This window comes from Strigops habroptila, chromosome 1, assembly GCF_004027225.2.
Source record: "Strigops habroptila isolate Jane chromosome 1, bStrHab1.2.pri, whole genome shotgun sequence".
Taxonomy (NCBI): Eukaryota; Metazoa; Chordata; class Aves; order Psittaciformes; family Psittacidae; genus Strigops; species Strigops habroptila.
Window position 1 is genome coordinate 35,310,238 of NC_044277.2, and position 23,868 is coordinate 35,334,105.

Genomic DNA, 23,868 nt, shown 5'->3' on the forward strand with positions numbered 1-23,868 from the left:
ATTTGAAAGACAGCCCTGTGGGGTGACTTGAGCTCCCTTGGTTTTTCCCCAGAAAATTTCCACTAGTAGTTAATAATTGGTGTTGGAAGAACACTTGTGTAGCTGCTGTCTGAGTGAGATTTCACAACTATTTTAAGCCAGTCAAAGACCCTGATGCTGCCAAAGGGGCGTGGAAAACAGAACTGGCCCTTCTACAGCACCATCTGCTTATGTTGGGTTAAGTATTACATCAAACCTTTTGTCTCATCTATAAAATACAGATAAAACCTGCTATATCAGAAGGGGGTGTGAGGCTTTATTTAAAAACTAGCAAGAGGTCTGGGTTACCTGGTATAGGAAGTTAAATGTGAGTTTCTGTCAGTTGAAAATGCAGCCTGCTATTAACTGCCATACTGGCATAAATGGCAAATAAAAAGTGTGCTGGAAGGACATACTTTACCTTCCTAAGTAGCCCATCAAAGTGCTCCACTGCACATGAAACCCATGTGCTGTTCAGTTCCCCAGAAAGTATATTCTCCCCAAGCACAGCATGGGTGCTATGAATTAGGCTGCTGGAATAAAAAGAGTCTCTTTGCAAGACTCTGTACTGCTACCACGGACTGGAGAGATGTGAGTGAAAGATGAAACAGGCCAAAAGATTATATAGAAAAACGTCTGACAAAAAGTTGTGTGGGCTTTTTTCAAACATGGCAGCTTTGCACAATACAATCAAGTGAATCCCTTACCCCTTGTTATTACAACATCAGCCTTTGTGACAGAGGTTCTTGTGGGCAATTTCATCAGAAGACAAGATTCAGAAGGACAATGGAAATCAAATGTGTATCCCAGCACAGGCTTAGGTATACTGGCAGTGCAGTCCCTAAGGACACTAAACCCATTCTGTGGCTAAAACCACTATGTCCAGCCTCCATCCACCTATTGTAAGAGCATTAATATAGAGCTTTCTCCTTCAACTGGGTGACTGAAAAGTGCCCCCTCGCTCTCAGAAAGAAATAAGCACTCTGGAGGCTATGGGGTTCTCCTTGTGTTTGTCTTGTGCTGCGGTAGCTGCATGAGTCAGATGCTGAAAGGGTCCAGCATGAAGCAGAATCTGATTTAAACGAACTGTACACACAACCATGTGCACTTTTTAAAAAAAGAAAAATAGTATTAAAATTTTAGTTTCATTTCCCCCTTTCCCACTTCCCTCTCTCAGTTGACAGTCAACCAGCTGGTTAACTGCTCTGAACGTGCACACTCACTCTTGTGTTCAACCAGTGCTCCCAGCGGGGCACTGTGCAGCCATATGCCACACCACCACTTTTTAATATTGAACCACAGCACACCACCACTTCCTTAGGCTGGTGGCTGCACTCTGAGTGACAGCACCTGCAGGAGCTCAGCAAAACCAATTGCTATACAGAGAAGCAAGGTACAGTTGTCAGCTTCTTTCCATGGAACACAGCAGGAAAAGGGAGCTGTTGCCTCCACAGAGACAAAATGACCATGATAGATGATGTCTCGCTGTTACGTGGTTCCTGCTGACCATGTGGTCATGCTTTACTCTGGTTTTGCTCCTCCTATGAACACTTCCTATAGGTCTTACAAGGAAAGAGAAATATCTGACAAGACATACCAGAATTTTAACCTAAAGCAAACTTGCAAGAAGCTTTTTCTGAACATGAGTGAAATGTGTAGGTTTTTTCTTAATCTAACAGCAAAAAAGTATCCCAGTTCAACAGCCTTGTTAGCAAAGCCAGATAGTAAAAAGATGATGAAGTAGAACAGAATATAGTAAGCTGACACTGTCTGCAAGGGACTCACCCTTCTTTATTAAAAATTACCTCAATTATTTCTTAAATAGCATGACTTCTTAGAGACAATCATGGACAATTTAAATAAAAAACATTATTTTTGAAATGGTTTGGAAGATCCCTTAAAACATTTTTCCACCTCTGACCACCTCTAAAGCACAAGAAAGCCTTCAGTAAAGCGAGAAATCTGCTCCAACTTTTATGCAAGTTAATACCACTGACTACTAAGCAAGAAAAGAAACATCATCGAGCCTTCGCTTCAAAGCACTATTTAGCTGAAGATGAATTACTTGACCTTTTGGCAGTACAATTTGTACAATTCAACAGAAGTCAAAGGTACCCAATTTCTTTCATTCTCTAAACAAATTCAGCCCTGTATCTATAAGAAATTACCTTTGTGTTAGAATACAACATACTTTTCAGAACAAAATTTTTAAGCTAATAAAGCTTCATGGAAGCCTCGAAGAGGGCAGATAAGTCTTCTTCTGTTTGGGGTCGTGGTGATAGTTTAGTCACTCTCTCCTGCAAGAGTAAAGAAAAACTGGATTATAAAAGGTTGCCAATAAAGTTAATCAAACAGTAGCTGAACTATGTGCCTTTGTACTAATGTCCTTCACAGAGAATAACAAGGTTTTGCAAATACGCAATCAAGTAATTAAGGTTGAAGCATCATCAACTGTACAATACTTTCAAGAATATATTAGTTGAAATTGCCTGTAATTAAATACACAGAAGCAAGATCAGAATGCAGTTCAGTTGCAAAGTCATGTACTTCAAACAAGGGTCCTGTCAGTCACAGATGTCAGTACTCTGGAGGATATTATCCTGGCAATACATTCCATTTTAAACTCCTTTGCCAGCATTGGAACTAGGGTGTTCAATTTTTAGGGACCAAGCTTTTCAAAATACAACATCTCTCAAAGCCCAGGAACTGCTGTAGATGGGGAGAGTAAACAGTGCTTGCAACTCAGACTCCAAAAAAAAGCACAGCAAGGGACAGTGGTGAAACTGCTCAATAGCCCGACACCTTGGAATCTGAATACAAAATAGCTGTGGCTGGTCTTCATTTGGATGGTGATTCAACAAAATTTTCAGGTGCTGAAGTCCCACTGACTGAAATGAAACTCAGGCATATGCTTCACTGCTCTGCTTGACAAAATAACCATAAAGGCAGGGATGGCAATTCAGAAAAGCCCCATGCTACTGAGGACAAGGAGCTGTATTCATGTAGGTATTCAGTCATCGCAAAAACACTCAGCTGAAAGGCCTAACATGAACGTACTCATACTGGTTATGATTAGCACTTCTATGCTTTCAACAATCAATGATTTTAACATTTATTGAAAGACTGGAGAGCATTACAAGCATCTTCAGAGACACTGGAACAGGTTGCCCCTAGAAGTTGCGGTGCCTCATCCCTGGCAGTGTTCAAGGCCAGGCTGGATGGGGCTTTGAGCAACCTGGCCTAGTCGAAGATGTCCCTGCCCACGGCAGGCGGACTGGAACTAGATGATCTCTAAGGTCCCTTCCAACCCAAACCGTTCTATGACTCTCTTTTGGCAAGAGGGAGTTTCTTCTGCTATAACCTGTTCCAACACCTCCCTCACAGAAGAGGCAATCCCTGTAAAAGCTCTAATCCTTTTCCCCCCCTTTTTTACATGAGACAGCAGATGTCATTTGCTAGGGGCCTTGCCTTGTGCACCAAGTGGAGTGCTGGGGAAGGGGCTCCTCCAGCCCCCTGCCTCAGCAGGAGGCTCAGCTCAGATGCCTTCCTGAGCGGAGCACACACTGCTGCCCACCACAATGCCACTGTGCAATGCTGCAGCCGCTCCACTTCCCTCTTAACCCACAGGGCTGTGATTTGCAGACAGGCTGGATGTGGTTACACAGCCAGAGGCCACCGCTCTGTAAACTTCCCATGTGAAATAGCACGGTGAGGAAGTCAGCTGTGAGATATTCACGGTTCATAATCGTGATCAGCATGGTTAGCGTGGCTTGTGATGAGTCTGAAAAGTGCAGCTTTGTGTGCATACCCACCTACATGAGCAGCTTTGCTGGTGCAGCAGCAGCAATCAAATGATACCGCTTTCCCATCCCTGAGCAGCGCTGCTATGCACACAGATGCCGCCAAAGAAAAGGCAAAGATTCTTCTATGCGGTTTTGAGACCAAATAGAAAATTCAAACAGCACTAGAGCAAGAGAATGTTGTCCTTTTCAGCCTTACAATATGCAAAATATAACAACTCAGTGCGCAAATACTCAGTGAATTAATCAGGCTTGTATTCAAAAACCAGGCTTATATTTAAAAACCATGGAGATGAGGCCTTCAGTGATATAGTTTAGTACTGGTCTTGGCAGTCCTGGGGTAATGGTTGGACTTGATGATCTTAGAGATCTTTTCCAACCTAGTTGATTTGATTCTATTCTGTTAGGGCACTCTGGGCCAAATTACAGTTTTGCAGCCCTGTAAAGCCACATGGGGTGACAGGAGACGATCACCCTGACAGATTGTAGCATTTCCCAGCTCTGTTGACGGAAGGCTGCAAATGGATGCCCCTCCTTCATGCCTGGACACGGAGGCACCAGCACTCCCTCTGCACAAGCCTGCTGATACTTGCTGGTGCCCAGACAGCAAGGCCCCAGCTCCCTCAGTCTGACTCAGTGTTCTGGTCTAGTGCCAAAAATGAGCAGCTCTGGGTTCAGCAGAGGCTCAGCCCCACTGCAGCTGCCTCTGGGATGTCTGCAGGGGGTGGGTGGGCTAGAGAACAGCCCTTCCACAATCCCTCGTCTTCAGTCCTTCCCATTTCCCTTCAAATATCAGCACAGGGCCAGCCACCCTAGACCTTGGGACACCATCTTCTTTGCCACAGTCACTCCTGTCTGTAACGAGATGTTCTATTTGTGATGACCCAAACCCAGCAGTTTTAAAGGAACAAACCTCAAAACTGTCCCGCAACCATTTACATGCATAATCTATTTGATGGGCGCTCAGAGACTTTAGTTTTCTTTCTGGCCTTGCCACTGTTCTGTTGTGTGTCCTAAATGCACCTTTGTGTTATTTTCTCTGGTATGAAATAGGAATATTAATACTTATCCTCTGTTATCAGTCTCTCAGAGATTTACGAATGAGAAGAACTAGACATGGTAAGAAGTACTGCTGTTAAAAGTGAATTATCTTTCAGCCTACAGAATTTTCACTTTCTCCACAGTGCTTATTTCCCTTGCTACTTGATAGAAGTAAATCCTAAGTAGACAGAACAGTCCATAGTATATACATAAAACTGCCTTTTTACAAGGAAGACACTGGATTTTGCTTTTGGAGCAGTGTGTTGCTTTTTTCAGTGTCTTTGTGAGCAGTGAAACAATAAAGGGTATTACAAGTTTAATCTGTATCATCCCAGGGGACCTTATTTCAAATTCTGGTGGGGGTCAATGGAACAAAAAAGCCATCTGGGAAGAAAAGTGCAACTTCTCAGTATGGAAAAATGTAATGCAAAGTGAGCTCCATCATTCTTACCAGATAGCACTTGGTATTAAGGCTTATCTAGAACCCATTCTGCATACATAATTAACAGGGGTAGTTAGGAAAAAGCATTATCTTCTACAGAGATCAAAGGCCTGTGAAAAACACCCTCTTTTTAAAAACTGTCATGTTTCACAAAACCAAACACCCAGCCATTCTTTCTGAATCCATGCAAACACCAGACTGCAGCATGCACTCCGTCTCACTGAAAAGACAAACCTGAACTGAGCAGAGAAACAAAACATGGTTGACTATCCATAATTTTCTCCATTTTAATTGTTTTCCTTTAGGAGTAGAAATAACATTTGCTTGAAAAGAAACACTTCTGGTTTAAAAAATCTATTTTATTTGACTAGAAAAACTGCTTTGCTTTCTGTCTTACCTGAGGCAGAGTGCCTTTGACTAATGCAGGGATGTCTGCTTTAGAATAACCAATTGCAGCTAAGCCATCATCAACATTCAGATCAAATAGGAATTTCCGGAGCGTGTCTGCCAAAATAAACCCCGCATCTTTGATTCTGGCAGTGCGGATGTCAGCGCCTAAAATAAGACATAATGCCTTGACTGTAGGGTGGAGAGAGTGGAGGAAGCTTGTTCTGGTCTTCATTTAATCATAATATCAGCTGAATACATATCCATACGTAACAGTCACTGCCCTAAAAGGAACACTAAGCAAAATGAGGAATCAGTCCTCATTTTACAGTTGGAATAGTTTGTGAAAGGTGAAATAAAACAAAATCAGGAGAAGCAGGTAACTGCTGCCAGAAAGACTAACTGCCACATGAGGTTAACTTCCTTTCCCTCTGTGCTTGCAGGGAGAAGCACTTTTCAGTCTGACTAACTGCTGGGAGGACTAACAGCATGAATGTCAATGGTATTTATTTTTATGGACAGTGTGCCAAATGCTAACTTTATTCTAAGGCCTTGAGTTTGCTGACATCTAGAGGACACGGAAACCGCTGACTATTCTGTTCAATTACACGTTCAAAGAGAGGACTAGAGCATGTAGGCTGAGAATGACAGGAGAGGAGAGGGCAGGGCAGTATTCAAGGGGTTAAGTAAATCCTAAACTTAATGCTATTTGAATATGTGCTGACTTGTGTAGGAGAACATAGAACTGCAGAGGAAGACCGGTATCTTTGAAATATCTACTGAACAGTCATGAAAACATCAATACAAAGTGAAAGATTGCAAATATTTCTTGCAGAATAGCTTGCTTCCGCTTCTTCAATGAACGGTCAAGATTTAAGAGTAATAATAAAAACATGTTCAGATAGAAGACACAGGTTCCTCCTTACAATCTCTTTTCAACATAAGCTGAGCTAAATCTGTTCTCTGCGTAACCTCAATGATGTTACACCAGAACTATGTTAGGTCCAAGTGCAATACTGAGAGATGAGTAAGAGCACAACATAGCTACAGGAAAAATATTTTCCCTGATCCTCACACAGTTCAGTGTAACGTTCAAAGGGAGTGAACGGGAGACCAACAAGCTCATTTGAGGAGCTCAGATATTGGGGTAGTTAAGATTGGCAGTCCTGCAGAATATAATGTCTGGGATAAATTAATAAATAAGGTATGACAGTCTTGTACAATCTCTTATGCTACTGGGATTATGCCATGCAGTCTGAGTGCATCCTGGGGTTTCCTGTAGAGGAGTAAGTGGGACATAAATCCAGTATCTTCAGATAGTGAAGTAAAAGGGAAAGGGAGGAGGGGGGGAAGAAAAAAAAAGACAGTAAATGTGAAGGGCAGTTTTAAAGTATTGCTGTAGTTTTAGTACTTTCTTTTTGCTTAACCTAAAGGATACATCAGTCTTTGATTGCACTTAGAGAATTTCTGGCCACACACACACCTATTTCAAGAACCCACCCAGGGAGGTATTAGGCTTTTTTCCTGGCTGTACCCAAATTCACAGCTGTACATACACACAACATAACTATTTAGCAATTTGTTTCTTGTCATAAAATATCTTCTTAGGCATTGCATTTGGCAACATGACAGATTTGAATTAGCTACTGTAGTCAGTTGGACTATGGACTGTAATCAGAAGTAAAGACCCCAGGTGGGAATTAACAAATTAATTCCACATGACATGTTTTCGGCACAGCAAGGCACATAGTTAAAATTTCTATTGAGAAAATGAACAGATCTCTTAGAGACAGGATTTATGGCAGCAGTTCATACCACAAAACCTACAGGAACTGCTTTTCAACCACTTGTGTTAAAATCAAGGAGCCAGAGTTCAAATTCTCAGATATGCCATGCTGGCCAGTTATCCAGAAACATTTTTTAGTCAGCTTTGAGTTGTGTGTTATTGCTGTAGGAACACGGACATTTTGTAGCTTAGTACATGATTCCAACTAGGTTTGTGTTTTTTGTTTTGGCCATAGGCAGGACTGCATACTTTGGAGGAAGGCTGAACAACCTCTCAGCCAACATTTATAAAATAAACAGTTTTCCCCAATGTAGTTTTTCTGACCATGTTGGTTTACATCCTCTTTAAAATACTGTGATATTTTCATTGTCTATATAAAAGTCACACTCTTTCTTGAAATCCACAATCCCTCCAGATTACTTACACAAGGAAGTCCTACATGTGACTTGCATACTGAAAGCTGAGCATACAAGGGACTGAACACAAATTTTCCAAATACCAGGGGAGTTGCCCTAACCACTTTCCCTCCACTCTTTTCACTTCTGCACATGTGACTGCGATTGCTCATTAGTGAGCCTGGCTATTAGCAGCAGTTTAGCTACAACACAGAATCTGGTGCAGACAAAAAACTTGATCTTAGATATAAACAAATTAGCCCATGGCAGAGCCAAATTGATCTTAGATATAAACAAATGGCAGAGCCCATGGCAGAGCCATGCTGTCACAGCTAGCCTGCTAACAGCTCCAAGATTACCTCACTGAAAGCTAGTTTAGTACACACAGTCATGCTGGGGGTGCAAAAAAGACGAACCCTTTCTCTAGGATGCCTTCTGGTGATGGGTTGCACACATAAGAAAGCACTGTATGAAAAGGTAACCTTTAAATGAACTGACATCTTGCAGTATTTACTTCTACTCTGCTAAGAAGCAGAAAAGGCCACTTTGTTCATTAGCTCACTTCTCAGCCATCATAGATGAGTCCACAGAACAGCTACTCCATGCTTTGCCTTAACATCGGCCACTGAAATTCCAACACCTACAAACAAGCGCAGGCCTACATTAGGAAGACGGAAACACACAGCTGTGTGCCACAGAAAAAGATGAGGAGTGATTCAAAACATCACTCTGTCCTAATTCATTGCCACAGCAGGAAATTTTTTAGGCAAAGTGCTTCCTTTTAGCTAACAGATGCACCTAAGTACTTGTTTGATGGTCTCTAAGGTAACTACTTTCTATTAAGCAACAAGGGAGATGCCAATCACAGCTAGTCTCCCCTGATTCATAACAGATCTACAGTTAATTTCAGCTGCCCAGTTTTCTAGCAAAGAAGCACATTTCTCCATCTTGCTTCTCTAACTACATCATCCAACATCAAAGTTTAGCATCATTCTACCTAAGTTTGCACTATGTATAACTCAGTCAGACTCCAGAATCTTGTTTTTAAACTTAAAACCCCTGCAACAACCAACTACAATTGCTTGTACACATTTTTTTTCCTCCCCAAAAGACATTTTGGAAAGCGTTCCTTTTGTATGAGTAAGTTGTATCCATAGAGATGCTACCTAGTATCTCTGCAGCTTCCAAGTGCCGCTCAGGATGCATCTGTGCCGTGAAAGCAAACACTGCTGGGGATGTCAGCACCACAGAAAGGCCATGTGGCTGGGGGGGTAAAAAAGAGAAAGAATAAAATCACATCAACAGGACATTTATTTTCAACTTCAATGTGCTTTAATGCTCGTTCATAGAATCATAGAATGGTTAGAGTTGGAAAGGACCTTAAAGATTATCTAGTTCCAACCTCTCTGCCACGGGCAGGGACACCTTCAACTAGACCAGGTTGCTCCAAGCCCCATTCAACCTGCCCTTGAACACTGCCAGGGATGGGGCAGCCACAACTACTCTGTGCAACCTGTTCCAGTGCTTTACTACCCTCATAGTAAAGAATTTCTTTGTCATGTCTAAGCTAAATCTACCCTCTTTCAGTTTAAAACCATTCCCTCTTGTCCTGTCACATGCCCCTTTAAAAAGTCCCACTCCATAAATTTCAGATAACAAAGAACTGAAATTATACAATAATTTATGTATATAATACAAAAACAAAGATAAAGCAAGTTTTACCACTAAAGAGTGATCCACATTATAATCCTTTGGTTTGTACGTTTTCACCAAGCCAGAAATAGGGTAAGACATTCCATGGCTGGAACAGAGTAGAGAGAAAGTGGTTAAGGCAGCTCTCCTGGTATTTGGAAAACTTGTGTTCAGTCCCTTCTGCGGTCAGCCTTCGGTATGCAAGTCTCTTCACTACAGATCACAGAATCACAGAATGGTTTGGGTTGGAAAGGACCTTAAGATCATCTAGTTCCAACCCCCCTGCCATGGGCAGGGATGCCTCACATTAGACCATGTCACCCAAGGCTCTGTCCAACCTGGCCTTGAACATTGCCAGGGATGGAGCACCCACAACCTCCCTGGGCAACCCATTCCAGTACCTCACCACCCTCACAGTAAAGAACTTCCTTATATCTAACCTGAACTTCTCCTGTTTAAGTTTAAATCCATTACCCCTTGTCCTATCGCTACAGTCCCTGATGAAGAGTCCCAATACTCAACCTGTATGGATATTAAGTACAGATGACCCTCACCTCCTGCACCTTAGCAACCAAGTTGTAAAAAGTATTACCTCCCTACTTTGCATGTGCAAAGTCCTATTACTCCACTGACTGGACTGAAAGATGCTCAGTTACCAACGTAATACAGATATGCCCAAAATAGCATAATCTGCAGCCCTACCTGATCACATTGCCTAAGAAAAATAAACATGAATTTTGAAGTATTGTCATGGTTTAAGCTTATCACAAATACGATTAGACACACTCCCGTCACATCTGTCATTATCTCAACCCTTCGAGCCCCACATTGGGTGCCAAAAAGAACTGTCGTGGTTTAAGCCCAGCTGGTAACTCAGAACCACGCAGTCGTTCGCTCACTGCCCCCCCCGTCTTCCTCCCCCCGCTCCCGGAGGGATGGGGAGGAGAATCAAAAGAATGTAACTCCCACGGGTTGAGATAAGAACAGTCCAGTAACTGAAGTATAATACAAAACAATAATAATAATGATAAGGGAAATAACGAGGGGAGAGGATACAATTGCTCACCATCCACCGACTGATACCCAGCCTGACCCGAGCAGCAATCTGGGCTTTCCAGGTAACTCCCCCCAGTCTCTATACCAGGCATAACGTGCTGTGGTATGGAATACCCCTTTGGCCAGTTTGGGTCAGGTGTCCTGTCTCTGCTTCCTCCTGGCTTCCCCTCCTCCCTGGCAAAGCATGAGACTAAGGAAGTCCTTGGTCAGAGTAAACATTACTTAGTAACAACTAAAAACATCGGTGTTATCAGCGTTGTTCCCAGGCTGAAATTCAAAAACACAGCACTGCACCAGCTACTAAGAAGGAGAAAAATGACTGCTATAGCTGAACCCAGGACAAGTATAATTAAAGGGTGGATTTGCTCAAACAAAAGGCATGAAAGGAAGGTCTCTGAAGAGAATGACTGCTAATAAATTCTCCACACAATTCCGGTTTAGGCTTTGCTTCTTTGAGATTTTCACCTGTATGAAACTACATTGCCTTGCAATATTAATTACAGCTCATTTTAGCCTGCTGCTTGCCTACCCCATAGACAAACTTACAGACAATTGCATCAGTTCAGGAATTACCTCATTGCTGTCTCATTGCAGAACATCTGGCATGAAATCCAATGTGCCACTGATTTTTTTTCCTAACTATGTTTTTTACTGTCAAGGAAGGTAAAGAAGGCCATGGTTTTGTAACTTTCACATGGTTGGATCTGAGTATCAGAAGCCAGAATCTTTGTACATATGAATGCCAAGGGCCCATCAGTTTCCCACAGCACAGGACTCGCCCTGCATCACAGGCCACGCTACAATGCCTTACTGTATATTCAGCAACAAAAGCAGCTATGTGATTGACAATCGGAAGCAAACACTAGCTAGAAGCTGACTTTGGATGAGGTTAATATTTTTCTATACTCACCAGAGATGAACACCAGCATTGCCAAAGCCAATACCAGCAAAAGCACTTGCTAGGTGCATGTTGGCTCTTGCTTCACGGTCCTCAGGGTTTCTGATGGCTCTGTGCACCATGGAGACAATGGTACCAGTGAATTCACAAGCAGTCTGGTAATTCAGTATGGAGAAGGCAGAGAGGGCTTCTATACAGACAGATGTACAAAAACTTTTAAGATAAGCTAAGATAAAAATGCTGGAAATAGTATCAGGTCACAGTTCAGTCAGAGATCAATCCTGCTTCTGGATCAGTACTTAGATCAAACTGGTTCAGTAAAGGGCAAGTTTCCTTTCATTTTTCCAAAAATGGAGTAAAGAGTGAATTTAGCCATATTCACCTTGGTGGTTTAACAATTCTGCTTAGGAGCTTTGGCAATCCTCTGTACCACTCCAAGATCCCTCCAGCTTTCTCACCATCTCATTAGGTGGTGGTCTGGACCTCACCATCTGTGTGGGAAGAGTTCCTTGCCTTCCTATGCATCAGACTGCTTGTGTAGTTTGACAAGATGAAGAAAAAGTCTCATGAATAGATTCCACAGGGACAACAAACAACTACTTTGACTAGCCAGGTACTGTAAAAGGTCTTTAAAAAATGAAACCTCACACTGATCTTTAATAGAAGTGCACATGGGATACAAAAACCACATACAGGCTGAATCTTTTTTGGTAAGTAAAAACTTAATTTAAATTGAAGATCTTCTAAGTATGAGCTAGTTTTCAGTAAATGCATAATTTTGCACTTTCATAAGTGCACACAGTTACCTTGTTGATGGATGTATAAGTATCTTAATTTACACTGAAGGTCACAGAAATCACACCCACAGTATTTCATTCACTTTGTCATATATTCCCCTTATGCTGTCATTGAAACGGATTCCTGACAAAAATATGTGAATGTTTCTCCCATATTAACTGAGCAGCTTGAAATACCTTCAGCTGAGGATTTATAAAATAGATTCGCAGAGCATTAAAAAGCTGCCTCTTCAAGACAACCTAGTAACCCTGATTTTACTTTCAAAACTTTTTGCTTTATTTAAGAGAAATCCAGGGTAGAAAATGAAGGTTTAATGTCGTAGTTCGCCTTATTTTAGCCTATAGTTTATGTTCTTCTAAGCATCCCTTTTTGGGCACTGAACATACTGTGAGGGAGGTGGCTGTTAAATGTGTTACCTTTTCAAATACTTAGCCACAATGCGCAGAGCATGGAGAGCCCAGACATCACTGATGGGGTTGCTTCCTTGGTAAGCTGGCCGGTTAATTGGATTTGAAGGGCAGGGACGGCGCATGTTGTAAGGAAGAGCCGTGTACGACTCTAGAGCGTGGCTAAAAGAAAGATTGAAACATGAATTATTTAAGTGGGAGAGCTCCTTTTTACTCCCTGCTCTTCTTTGAATGCAGGTTCTTCTCATTTATTTCTGGTGTTCTGGTGTTTTAACAGTTGCTAAAAATAGAAAAACAATCTCATAGGCCACTGGGAGACTGCTGGGCAGGCACCTCCAGAGCACTTCACTCTCCACACAGAAGACAATCCAAACACAGTCACAATCTATTAGCTCACACCACGCTTAAATTTAGGCTGGATGAACTGGCATCTTGGTGTGTAATGCTTTTCACTGAAGAGCTCTGTACATCTGCAATGGATGCACTTCCTCTCTGTAGAATAGGGACCATAAGAGACTTTAGCACTGGAAGCATTGTAAACTACCTTTCTCTTAGAGGTATTGACTGTTAAAAAATTAGAAGTGTGATATTTAAGCTAAGTGGAATTGCCAACAGTCTCATCTCCCAGAGACTCATGAATCTGACCACATAAAAAAGGGGCACTGCCTGCATAGCTACATTGAGATGTACAAAACTACAGACAAACCATTTTCACATATGAATAAATGCCTCAATTCCATTACAGACACTGCAGTTCAGGATACCTCACCAAGCCTGAGAAATCAGTTTCATTATGCACCTTTTACTTCGATATACACAGCACCCAGAGCAAAGTAAGCTCTGGCCCTCTGAATAAAAACTTCCATGCATTTTGTGCAGTTAAAAGCTGTAGGTTTAAGGTGAAGAAAATTTTGTGCCAAGTGAAAAGCAAATTATGAGACACGTTTGAAAATGGTCTTAAATGGGCTAAGACCTGCCAACATCCCACAAGCCATCAGAAATTTTTGTTGACACATTGTGGCTTTTATTAGAAAATCCTTGTTCTCTGCTCCCTGCTATGTCTATGAGACATGCTAAATGCTGCCGCAATTGTGATTAGTCATCTACATGATCTCTTAAAAAGGGATGCCTGGACTCTCCTTCCTGACAACAACCATCCTGGAAGCAAATGGCTTCTCCAATGCACTGCAAAAATACTAAAGTTTCTGCAAATGAGAGAAAGGAAAGTATAACAGAGACCACCTTCACAAGAACAGGAAAGGAGAAAAAAAGATCATTCTTTTCTGTGCCTTATATTTTTTCTGCAATCATCATACTAAAAATACAAAATTGGAATAAATTCAAGTAGCAGCCTCTACAGAGAACTCACCAAAGCACATCAAAGCCACTGTTGGCCACTATTCGCTCAGGCATAGATAGTGTGTGTAAAGGATCAATGATGCCTAATGTTGGCTTAATGGCTCTTGAAGCAATACCTGCAATACGTAAGTAAGAAAAACGAGTTAAAGATTTTTTTGCAGCAGAATAGCAAAGACAAGCTTAAAGTTCAAAACTTCAAAATAATGATGGGAAATGATTTGAAACTATGAAGATAAAAGCAAAGAGAAAGAAGGGAGACCAAGGAGTATCCATGAATGTAAGTCTTACCGATGATTAAGTCCCTGTAAGAGTCAGATGATTTGAGACTTTTGCCTGAAGTGAATTACCCCAGAATGTTCTCTCTCCATTTGTAACCCTTCCTGAGTACCCTGGGCTTTCAAAATGTCTGTGCTGAACGGCATCTGCAACAATATTCTTAGATTTGTATCTTCTGTGAACAATCAGATGGCAAGACTGGCTTGTGTTTACAATCAATTGCTATTGCTAATTGCTGTCTTCAGCATCTGTAATAACTGTGCCTTCATATTTTTGCTAAGGGCTGGGCTTAAACCACGACAGGGGGCACAGATGTGGCTTTGAGACAGACAGACAGACAGACTGACTACATATAGACTAGGAAACTCTGAGCTATGGGCAGAACTCCTTAGCACACCCATTTGGGTCCCATGTACTGTAGGCTGTGTGGCATACAAAATCCACATGTGTTTGAGTAAAACCTCAAAAGAGCTATGAAGCTTAAGAAGACATTTTAGCCTTAATTTTTATTTGCCAGGGATGAAAAGGCCAAAGGAAGACAGTGCCCCTCACTTGCAGAGCATCTCGGGCCTGAGGTTTCAGAAGTCAGGAAAAGAAACATTTGGTTGCAATTATACAACAAAGAAACAGAAGTCTTAAAAGCAGAAAAAAAATATAGAGGAAATAAGGAACAGTTGGTTGACCCTGGATCTAAGTAGAAATTTCCTTTGCAATTAAAATTTTCTGCCATTTAAGGACTTGAAAGATCTTAGTTTCCTGTTTTGCCTTCAAACTATAATCCACTGTATTACATAGGTATTTCATTATGTTACTATGCTATAAATTTAAATCAAGGAGGAAACCTTTAAGCTCTTCAAATTTGCCTGTGGCAGTTCAATCAAACAAAATGACACTTGGAATGACATGCAGTATCCCTTTCTTTTGAGGAAGGGAAATAATGAAGACATTGGAAAAGTAGTTGTCTTGAATTGCAGACAAAAAATCAAACCTCACCGGTTTTTACTTTTAGTTCTTTGAAGTCAAAAATGGCAACACCAGTGGTTTCACTTCCAGTTCCAGCTGTCGTAGGAACTTAAAAAGAAGAATGGGGATAACAACAAATAATAAATAATACATAGTATCGCAAAATAAATAAATAGAACCACAATAGCAATGCCACCAAAAATACAGGACCCAGGAAATCACGGCGGTATCCCTGATCTGAAGCCAACAAGTCAAAAAGAAACTTTGACCTCTTTTCTCAGTAGAAGGAGTCAAACTCGGTTAAACTAGACAAACTAATGACAAAATCTGTGATTTATTTCCACTGAAGTAAAAAGCAAAATTGCTGCTGAATACAACTAGAGGAGCAGTAAGCCGAAGGGAAGATGAAATGGTCATGGTAACCTGATTTCAGCAGAAATATCATACAGACTATAGAATGAGTCCCCTTCTCCTCCTGCTTTACCTGCAATAAGTGGCTTGAGGGGCACAGTGACTGGCTTCCCTTTCCCAATAGGAGCATTGACATAATCCAAGAAGTCTGACACAGGGCTGGACGAATAGAGGTTGGCAGCTTTACAGGTGTCCATTACAGACCCACCTCCAACAGCAACATAAGCATCAAACTCTCCCTTTTTAGCAAATGTAATGGCATCCAGGAAACTTGGAAAACAAGAAAAGCTCTCCAATTAGTCAGGTGAAAAACAGCACATAGAGAAATTCACTATTAAGACCAGCATACAGGTCACAAGGGGGTGTTTAAACAGCTGCATGGCACTCTATAAAAGCCAAGGCACTACTTGGAGAAGCATGTTGTAAGAAGTAGTACCTTTGGTCTGTTGGCTCCACCCGGACGTTATCATACATCTGAAAGTTTATACCATATTTTGCCAAGGAATTCAGTACTGCATTTACAGGAGGGAGTTGGGAGAGGTTTTTATCTGTCATCAAACAAACTCTTTTAGCACCAAGATTCTGCAGGTCCTACAATGACAATGAAATTAAAAAACAAACAGCTGGTATAAAATCATACACTGAGCTATTTAAATACTAATCCAAATCAACTGAAACCATTTAAAAATAACACAAAGTCCAATCTAAAAATAGTTGGTTATAGTTGTAAAACTTTTGAAACAGTATCAGCTAAAGAAAAAGAGGATTAACTACATACATAGAGGATGCAGAAAACAGCATAAAGAATAAGGGTGCCAAACTTATATAGGTGAAGTCTTATGACAGAAGAAAACTAATGACAAAGACGTTGAACAAGAGAAAACCACGTGGAACCACTTAAGACTACAGTAAAATGTAAAATATTCTCTTGAAATATTTTTTTCCTACACAATTCCTGTGACATAAAAAGCTTTGTACACTGGTTAGGTCTCCCCTAACTGCCTACCAAAGCACAGCATTAAAATCTTGAAAATTTAAGACTGAATATTAATTTATTGAGGAAAAATCAAAATAAGGTAGCAAAAAGAAGAAAAATACTACTGCATGCTAACCATTACTAAATTAATTGTCACTACAGCTATTTAATGCATGCAATTCTAAGTAATCCTAATGCTGTTTAAAGACTGAAGTTCTGTCTAACTTCATTTACTGACTATTAATTTACTTCACAAATTTGCAAAGAAAAGAGAACTGTTAATGCCATAAATGCCAGGAAGATGGGAAAAAGTGATAAATGAAGAAACTCAGTGACAAAGGCAAACTGGAACAATGTACTCAGGTGAATCATCTCACACTGCTGAAACAAAAACTATACATTTTCACAGTGCAAACTTAGAATATCCACCTAATTTAATGGAAAGTCTCTGATTCATTTTAATGAGCACTAAAAGAGACAAAAGTGTTCTTGAGAAAATCCTGGTGAGTCACCAGGATTCAAAACTTTTTGCATTAAATTCCCTGACAGAGAAAAATATTCTTGTATAATTCTGGCAAATCATCAACGATCTCTTTCTCCACTAAGCTGCATTTCATGTGCTCACTTTTACCACAGCAACATCGACGTAACGTGCTTCTGTTCTTTACCCAACAGTATTTTCCAACCTTTTTTACACTTATGTATGTGACTACACCTACTGCAGAGCAGTAGAGATTCAGACACACCATATATAAGTTTTTCCTTATAAAATAGATTGATAGCACAAGCAGCCCTTTAGAAAATAACTCTTCACCAGTGATGGACTTACGCTGTGGAAGCTTACCATGCCAATCTCTTTAGTAACTCCTTCTCCATATCGAATGTTGGAAATGGCCATCTACCAAAAAAAAAAAAAAAGAATGTCTTTTTCTGGAAAAATGCTTCTAGTCCTGAGCAGTCAAAGTGAAATATAAATATTTACCAATGTAAACATTTGTTAAATGGCATATTTGTAAGTGTAAAAAATACTACTTTTAAATAAAATATATTTTATTATTCAATGTACCTCAAATGCATAGTCTGTATTCCCCAGGGTAGGCTGTTCAGGGACTAGAATGGAAATGAAACAGAAAAATTAGTGAACAAAAAGTGACTTTAATCTGTATCTCAATCTAGAGTTGACAGATTCCTTTGCTTTTAAAATCACTAATACATTTGCACAGGTCATCTTGGCTTGCCAGTTGCCCATTTCAACCCTTGCTGTTTGTGAGATTAAATGATCCAAGTACTTGATTTGATTCATATAAGTCCAAACCAAGTGTGTTTTTCCTTCTTTCAAGAATTAATTCTTTCCTGTAAAAACTGAGTAACTCAGCAAGAAGTCTGCATGAGAATTTGCAGCCTGCAAAGACCAGAGCAGCAGGTACTAAGTAGAACTGAGTACCTGCAGAGCATATAGGCTGCTACATACCGGCTGAGAGGAGTTACAAATGTGTAGGGGCTAAATGATAACCTTCAGAAAAACTTTTAAGACAAATCCGTGAGACATCCTCCATATGCACCTGAATAGAGAACATCTTTTGTACATGTGAGAGTGATACTAACAGGTATTTACACTTCTTTTTACTTCTGCCTAGTCCTGAACTTGCAGGTGAAACTGAATTGCTTGCTTGAAAATTAAGAAACTGCATGCATTGCTAATAATAAACAGTTTTAATAAGGAGCAGTGGGTCACTATCAACTTTATGTAATAGAAGAGAGAAGATATTTATAAGGATAGTATTTCAGTCATATCCTCTCTGCCATGTCATTCTTGCATGAATTACCACAAAACTCTCAATTTCATGCATATCCTGATTTTGCCCCAAAATGGAACAAACTACATCAACTGAAACAGCCCATTCTTCCCCAAGAAAAGATCAGAAGAGGCATTCTGCTCTTCCTGCTGAAGTCATGCCTTCTGTCTGCTATATTAATTGAAAATATGCGATTTGGATTCGGATAGAATGAGCGAAGCCATGATAATGAGTCTTACAGACACGCTGGGGTGCACCGAAGCACTGACCCACAACAGTAACAGATAGATGTATTAAAATCCTTTACGCACTTTCTATTCAAGCTCGGGCCAGCTGCTATCAGCTCTTTCATTGCCGTCTCTTGCCAGGCTGTACATGTTTGACCTCTCCTGGAGTTTGAGTCTGCTGTACTCTCAGTCATTAGTTTGACAGGCTCAGAACATGTCCAAGCCATTTACTCTCTTGCTTTCTGATAGTACAATAGATGCCCTGCTGTTATATTCTTGAGCCAAACTTAACTTTCAGGAAGAATTTTACTGAGTTGAAAAATTGCACTATTTCCTTGTGCAGTGCCAAGAAACAAAACAAACTTTTTTGTCTGCTACAGTCACTGTTAAATCAGTTCCCACTATTAAGAGACTTACTGAACTGATACCATCTTGCTAACATTATAGACTCAACTGCTGCCTAAAACTTTCAGAAAGGTTCTTAATGAAGACTTCTATTTAGCAAGGGCTTAGTTTGAATTGACTGAATAGGTCATCAAGGAGACAAGCAGAAGAATGAGATTCTATTTCTCAGCTGTGCTATTGTTTTGCTGTATGATGGTCTTGGGCAAAACAAATACCTGAACATATATATGGCTTTTCCACATGTAAAATGTTAATTCTTTAAAGAGTGTCATAAGCAGGTGAAACCAAGCCACTCAAAATTACACACTGCTGAAAGTATGGCCTGAAACACTCCTTTTTATTGGCTCTGGAGACTGACTAGCACACAGATAGCTATTCCTATACTCTCCTACGGTCAATGCAAACAGAAATTCCTCCCAGGGTGACGTGGCGCAGCTCTCCTGCTCTTACTCCACAAGCCTGGCCTATGTGAGCTGCATTCTCAGGACTGATTGTATAAAAAACCTATGGAGATTACACTCCCCAAGCCAAAGCAGACCTTTGTGAACAGCTCCTTATTATCCACATCACTTCCTCTTTCTTTCCCAATGTAACAGATGTGCATTGTTCCCCTCAAAAGCAGATCTAAAGTTGCGATGGTCCTGGTGATGACAGCAATAGTACCAGCCAGAGCAAATTTCTGACCAATGTGCCTCATGGTAAGGGCAGGGAGGGACAGGATGCATTGATTTTGACTTACGTAGAAACAGTGAATCTCTCCAACGATAAGCGCCTATCATTGTACAGTTGCAAAATAATAGAGCGCTTACCTTATCCTATAAATCATTCTCTTTCGTACCTGACACCTGCACCCTCTGCCCAGGTTACACTGATATGTTTGGCTCTACAGGACCATGGTCTCCTACGGAATTATTCTGGAGACAAATCAAGCCTTACCTTGGGAGTAAGTGTGGGAATGGCTCGGGCACCGACATCTAGGTAAAAGAAAACGGCATGGTTAAACGGGAAAACTAAAGCAGAAACACAAGCCTGTCCTTGCCCAAGCGTCCTGTGTGCACCCGCTTGCCGTGCCCTGCCGCAGCCAGGCCTGCCCGCACGGCCCGCCGGTGTAAGGAGGCCTGGGCCGCCGCGGGGAGCGGCAGCCCGGCGGCTGAGGTCCCACCGGCGGGAGAGCAGGGGTAGGCGCCGGTAGCCCGCCCGTGGGCTACCCGTGTGAGGCGGGGGTCAGCGCCAGGCAGGGGCATTGGGAGACCCCCGCGGCGGCCGCCGGGCCTCACCCCCGCCCCACTGCCGGCACCTGCCGATAAAGGGAGGGAACCCAGCGGGCAGGCCGCCGGGCTCCGGCTCCAGCCCTGCCGCCGCCCCACGCCGAGGCGGCGGCTCCCCGGGGCCGCCCCGGCCGGCGCACTCACGCGGCCCGCTGCAGCTGCCGCAGGAGGCGGACGGCCCGCTCCCGCCCGGCCGCCATCGCCGCGGCTCTGCGGGACCCGGCCCGGGGCCGAGCCACCGGCAGCGCCTCCTCCCGGGGCTGGCGCCGGGGCAGCGCTGGCTCCCGCCCGCTCCCCGACCCCCGTGTCAGTCACACGGGGGCCGAAGCCCCGGACTTCACCCGGCTGCACCGAGCGCTGTCCTCGTTCAGCTCCCGCAGCCAGCGCTTTGCGGGAAACGGAGGTCCCCCGACTGCAAACACAACCCACACCCGTTCTAAGGAGATACAAGATGTGCCCTATGGAAAGGCCAGGAGGATTAGGGGTCTGGAATGCATCTCAAAACAACTTTTCCCACTTGTTCAAGCACTTTTACCCCTGCGTTGCCTAGCTGCTTACGCTGAAGGCTTGGTATCAGTGGGTTGTGTCCCCAAGACCATTTGTGCCACGAGCAAGTCTGAGGCAGCCTGTAGTGGTGCAGTCTGCTCTGCACAGCAGCGAGGCCCATTTAAAAGGCAAAGAACACATCCTATGCAAAACCCATAGGCTGAGCACTAGTCAGTCTGTCAAAGCCACCCAAATCCCTTCAGCTCCAAGATGTACGTACCCTTTCTGCCCTCAGCAATTGCCTTACAAAGAGGTTTTGCTTTTTGCTGCTTTTTGCTCAAGCTGCTGCCATCCTCCTGAACTGAAACAGAGTAAGACAACAGAACTGCTACAGCCACCTTTTTTAAAAACTCTTTTGCAGTGAAGTATTATGACAATAACCACTCACAAGTTTACTACTTGCAAGTCGGAGAACTTGTTTTACTACCCCTCTTACCAGGAGTAGCCTCAGGGAACAGCATCTGTCCTGTAGGTAAGCCACACTTTGGGACAGACAGCAAACTGCGGGTTCTTTTATTTCAACTGTACAAGAGACACTACAAAGTCAAAAAGAATAATGAGCAGAAGTCTGAGATAACTTCCAATATCTGGTCTCAAACTGCTTGGTAAAGAAAAACACTGTGAAGCTATTTCTATGAAATGACAGATTACTATTAATACAGGGAGAAATTTAAGTTTTAACCCGCTGTTCAATACAAATTTCTAATTCAATGGCTGGTCACCAGCTTTGACTTTCTTTTTTACTCAACAGAACTCTCTAGGAAATCTTGCAATAAGTTTTCATGCTCCTTTTGTAACAGCCCGGTACAGAGCTGAGCAGCAGCAGTTGATTTACAGAGCAAGAGCTCCACCATGAGGCCACTTGCCCTGAGCAGAGAGCAACAGGCACCTCCTGACTGAGCCGGCTCTTTCGATCAAAACACGGGTCATAGCTGCGGTCCATCCCCAATCCCAAGTAACGGACAGCCTTGCTCAGCTTCAGTCCTGCCTGGGAATGCTGCAGCCACGGCCATGAAGCAACACTACCTGACTGAACCCCACGAAACACCCTGCCTGGAGGGACCCGGGGCTCCTGACACCCTCGGCACACCACCAGTTTCCCTTGGATGGAGAACACAGCCCTCCTCGCCTGCCAGCTAAGAGCCACACGCAGGACATTTTAAGAAAGGCCGGAGCATATTTATTGACAAATAGGTGTGGGAATAGAGCACGGGGAAGGAAGCTGGCAGTAACAGTCCCTTCCCACACCTCAGCAGTGTCCCCAGCCCCGTGCTCCACGCAGTCCCTCATGCCTTCTTTCTCTTGCCGCCGCCGCTGCCTGCAGGCCGCTGCTGCTGCTGCCGCCGGGCCCCGCTCTTCCTGCTGCTGCGGCCAGCCCGCTGCTGTCGGCGCCCGCGCTTCCCCCGCTGCGACTGCTTCTTGCCCTTGGCAGCGGCCGCCTCGGCTTCCTCCTGGCGCAGCTGCTTGTTGACAGCACGGGTGATGTCGAGGACCGGCTTCTTGCTGCCCATGTCCTTCAGCAGCTCCAGCTGCCGGCTGCGCTCGGCCGCCAGGTTGCCCAGCAGTGGCTCGAAGCGGCGCTTCCTGCCGCCGCTGCGGGAAGGCGGCTCTGCGGGCTCCTTGGGCAGCCGCGGCTGGAAGCGGCCGAGCGAGGCAGTGGAGACGCGGGCGACCCGGGCGACGTGGCTCAGCTCCTCCTTGCTCTGGTGGCCAGTGGGGTGGAGGGGCGCGGCGGGGACGGCGGCCCCGGCCCGGTGGGCCCGGGCCAGGTTGCGCAGCCGGTTCAGCTCATTGCGCGCCACCCGCTCCCGCTTCTCCCGCCGCAGCCGGGCGAACTGGTCCTCCTCGGGGTCGGCGCCCGCCGGCACCTCCGCCAGCCAGGCGCGGGCCGGGTCGCCGCCGGCCCGCCGGTAGCCCCAGCGCCGCCGCCACTCCTTGGCCTGCTCGTCCCACACCAGCGAGGTCCGCTTGCGCCGCCGGATGCCCTTCAGCCGAGCGAACTGCTCCCACCGCGTCGGCGGCTTCGGCCGCGGCGGCGGCTTCTCCCGCGGCAGGCGGAAGGTCGGCTCGGGCAGCCGCGCCACCAGCGGCCCCCCCGCCCCGCCGGCGCGCTCGGCCGGCAGCTCCCACAGCTGGGCCACCAGCAGCTGCGTGTTGTCGCGGGCCAGCGCCAGCAGCTGCGCCTCCCGCTGCGGGCCGGCCCCGCGCAGCCCCGCCGCCGGCGGCGGGTTGCGGTCCAGCGCCAGCAGGTTGCCCAGGTCGAACTCTAGTTCCAGCTCCTTCTCCACCACCACGCTCCGCCGCTTCTCCGCCTCCTGCTCCTCGGCGGCCGCCAGCACCTCCTCCACCCGCACGGCCGCCATGGCGGCGGTCAGCCCGCGCCGCGCCGCTCACACACGTGCTCGCCGCTCCCACCGGGAGACCCCGGAACTACGGCGAAGCCCTTCCCGGTCAACGCGCCGGAAAGCGCGCCGCCGCGCCCGGAACGGCGGTGTCCGGCGGGCGGGCTCGGCGCAATGCCGGCCGGGAAATGTAGTCCCCGCAGCGCCGGGGGCTGCGGGGAGAAGGGAGCGGGCTGGGAGCTGTCACTCCGGACAGGCGCTCCCTGGGCCTTCTTCTGGGGTTTTCCATGGGTCTGGGTAGTTTTTGGTAGCGTGTCGTTATATGTGACAGTCACCGATGTAGGGCAGTGCCTGCAGGCGCTGGTGGCAGGGCCAAAATCGCGGTGCTGGACGGCAGCACCCCATAGACCGAGGCAGGCCGTGAGGGCGAGCCCTCCGGAGGGCGCGGAGGGGACAGGCACAGCGACCGGTGAGGTGGCAGCGCCTGCACCCGCGGGTCAGCGGGGTCAGAGGAACCGCCGTGCTATTTATAAACAGACGGGCTCCTTTTATAGAGTCCTGCGCAGGGATCTGGCTTGT

The 23,868-nt window shown here is 44.5% G+C and overlaps 2 protein-coding genes across 2 annotated transcripts; both read right to left on the bottom strand.

The window, feature by feature from the left end:
* Window positions 1–1,784: 1,784 nt before the first annotated feature.
* Window positions 1,785–20,650, bottom strand: ADHFE1 (alcohol dehydrogenase iron containing 1). Its single transcript, XM_030501201.1, has 14 exons — window positions 20,546–20,650; window positions 20,070–20,107; window positions 17,772–17,815; window positions 17,550–17,603; window positions 16,166–16,320; window positions 15,803–15,999; window positions 15,349–15,426; window positions 14,090–14,195; window positions 12,730–12,882; window positions 11,528–11,626; window positions 9,592–9,670; window positions 9,036–9,132; window positions 5,699–5,856; window positions 1,785–2,315 (listed from the first exon to the last, which is right to left on the bottom strand). Exons 1-14 carry the CDS (start codon window positions 20,599–20,601, stop codon window positions 2,232–2,234), a joined length of 1,398 nt encoding a protein of 465 aa, XP_030357061.1. The 5' UTR covers window positions 20,602–20,650; the 3' UTR covers window positions 1,785–2,231.
* Window positions 20,651–22,104: 1,454 nt separating this feature from the next.
* On the bottom strand, window positions 22,105–23,422 carry RRS1 (ribosome biogenesis regulator 1 homolog). The gene has a single exon (XM_030506214.1). It carries the CDS (start codon window positions 23,308–23,310, stop codon window positions 22,234–22,236), a length of 1,077 nt encoding a protein of 358 aa, XP_030362074.1. The 5' UTR covers window positions 23,311–23,422; the 3' UTR covers window positions 22,105–22,233.
* Window positions 23,423–23,868: the final 446 nt, after the last annotated feature.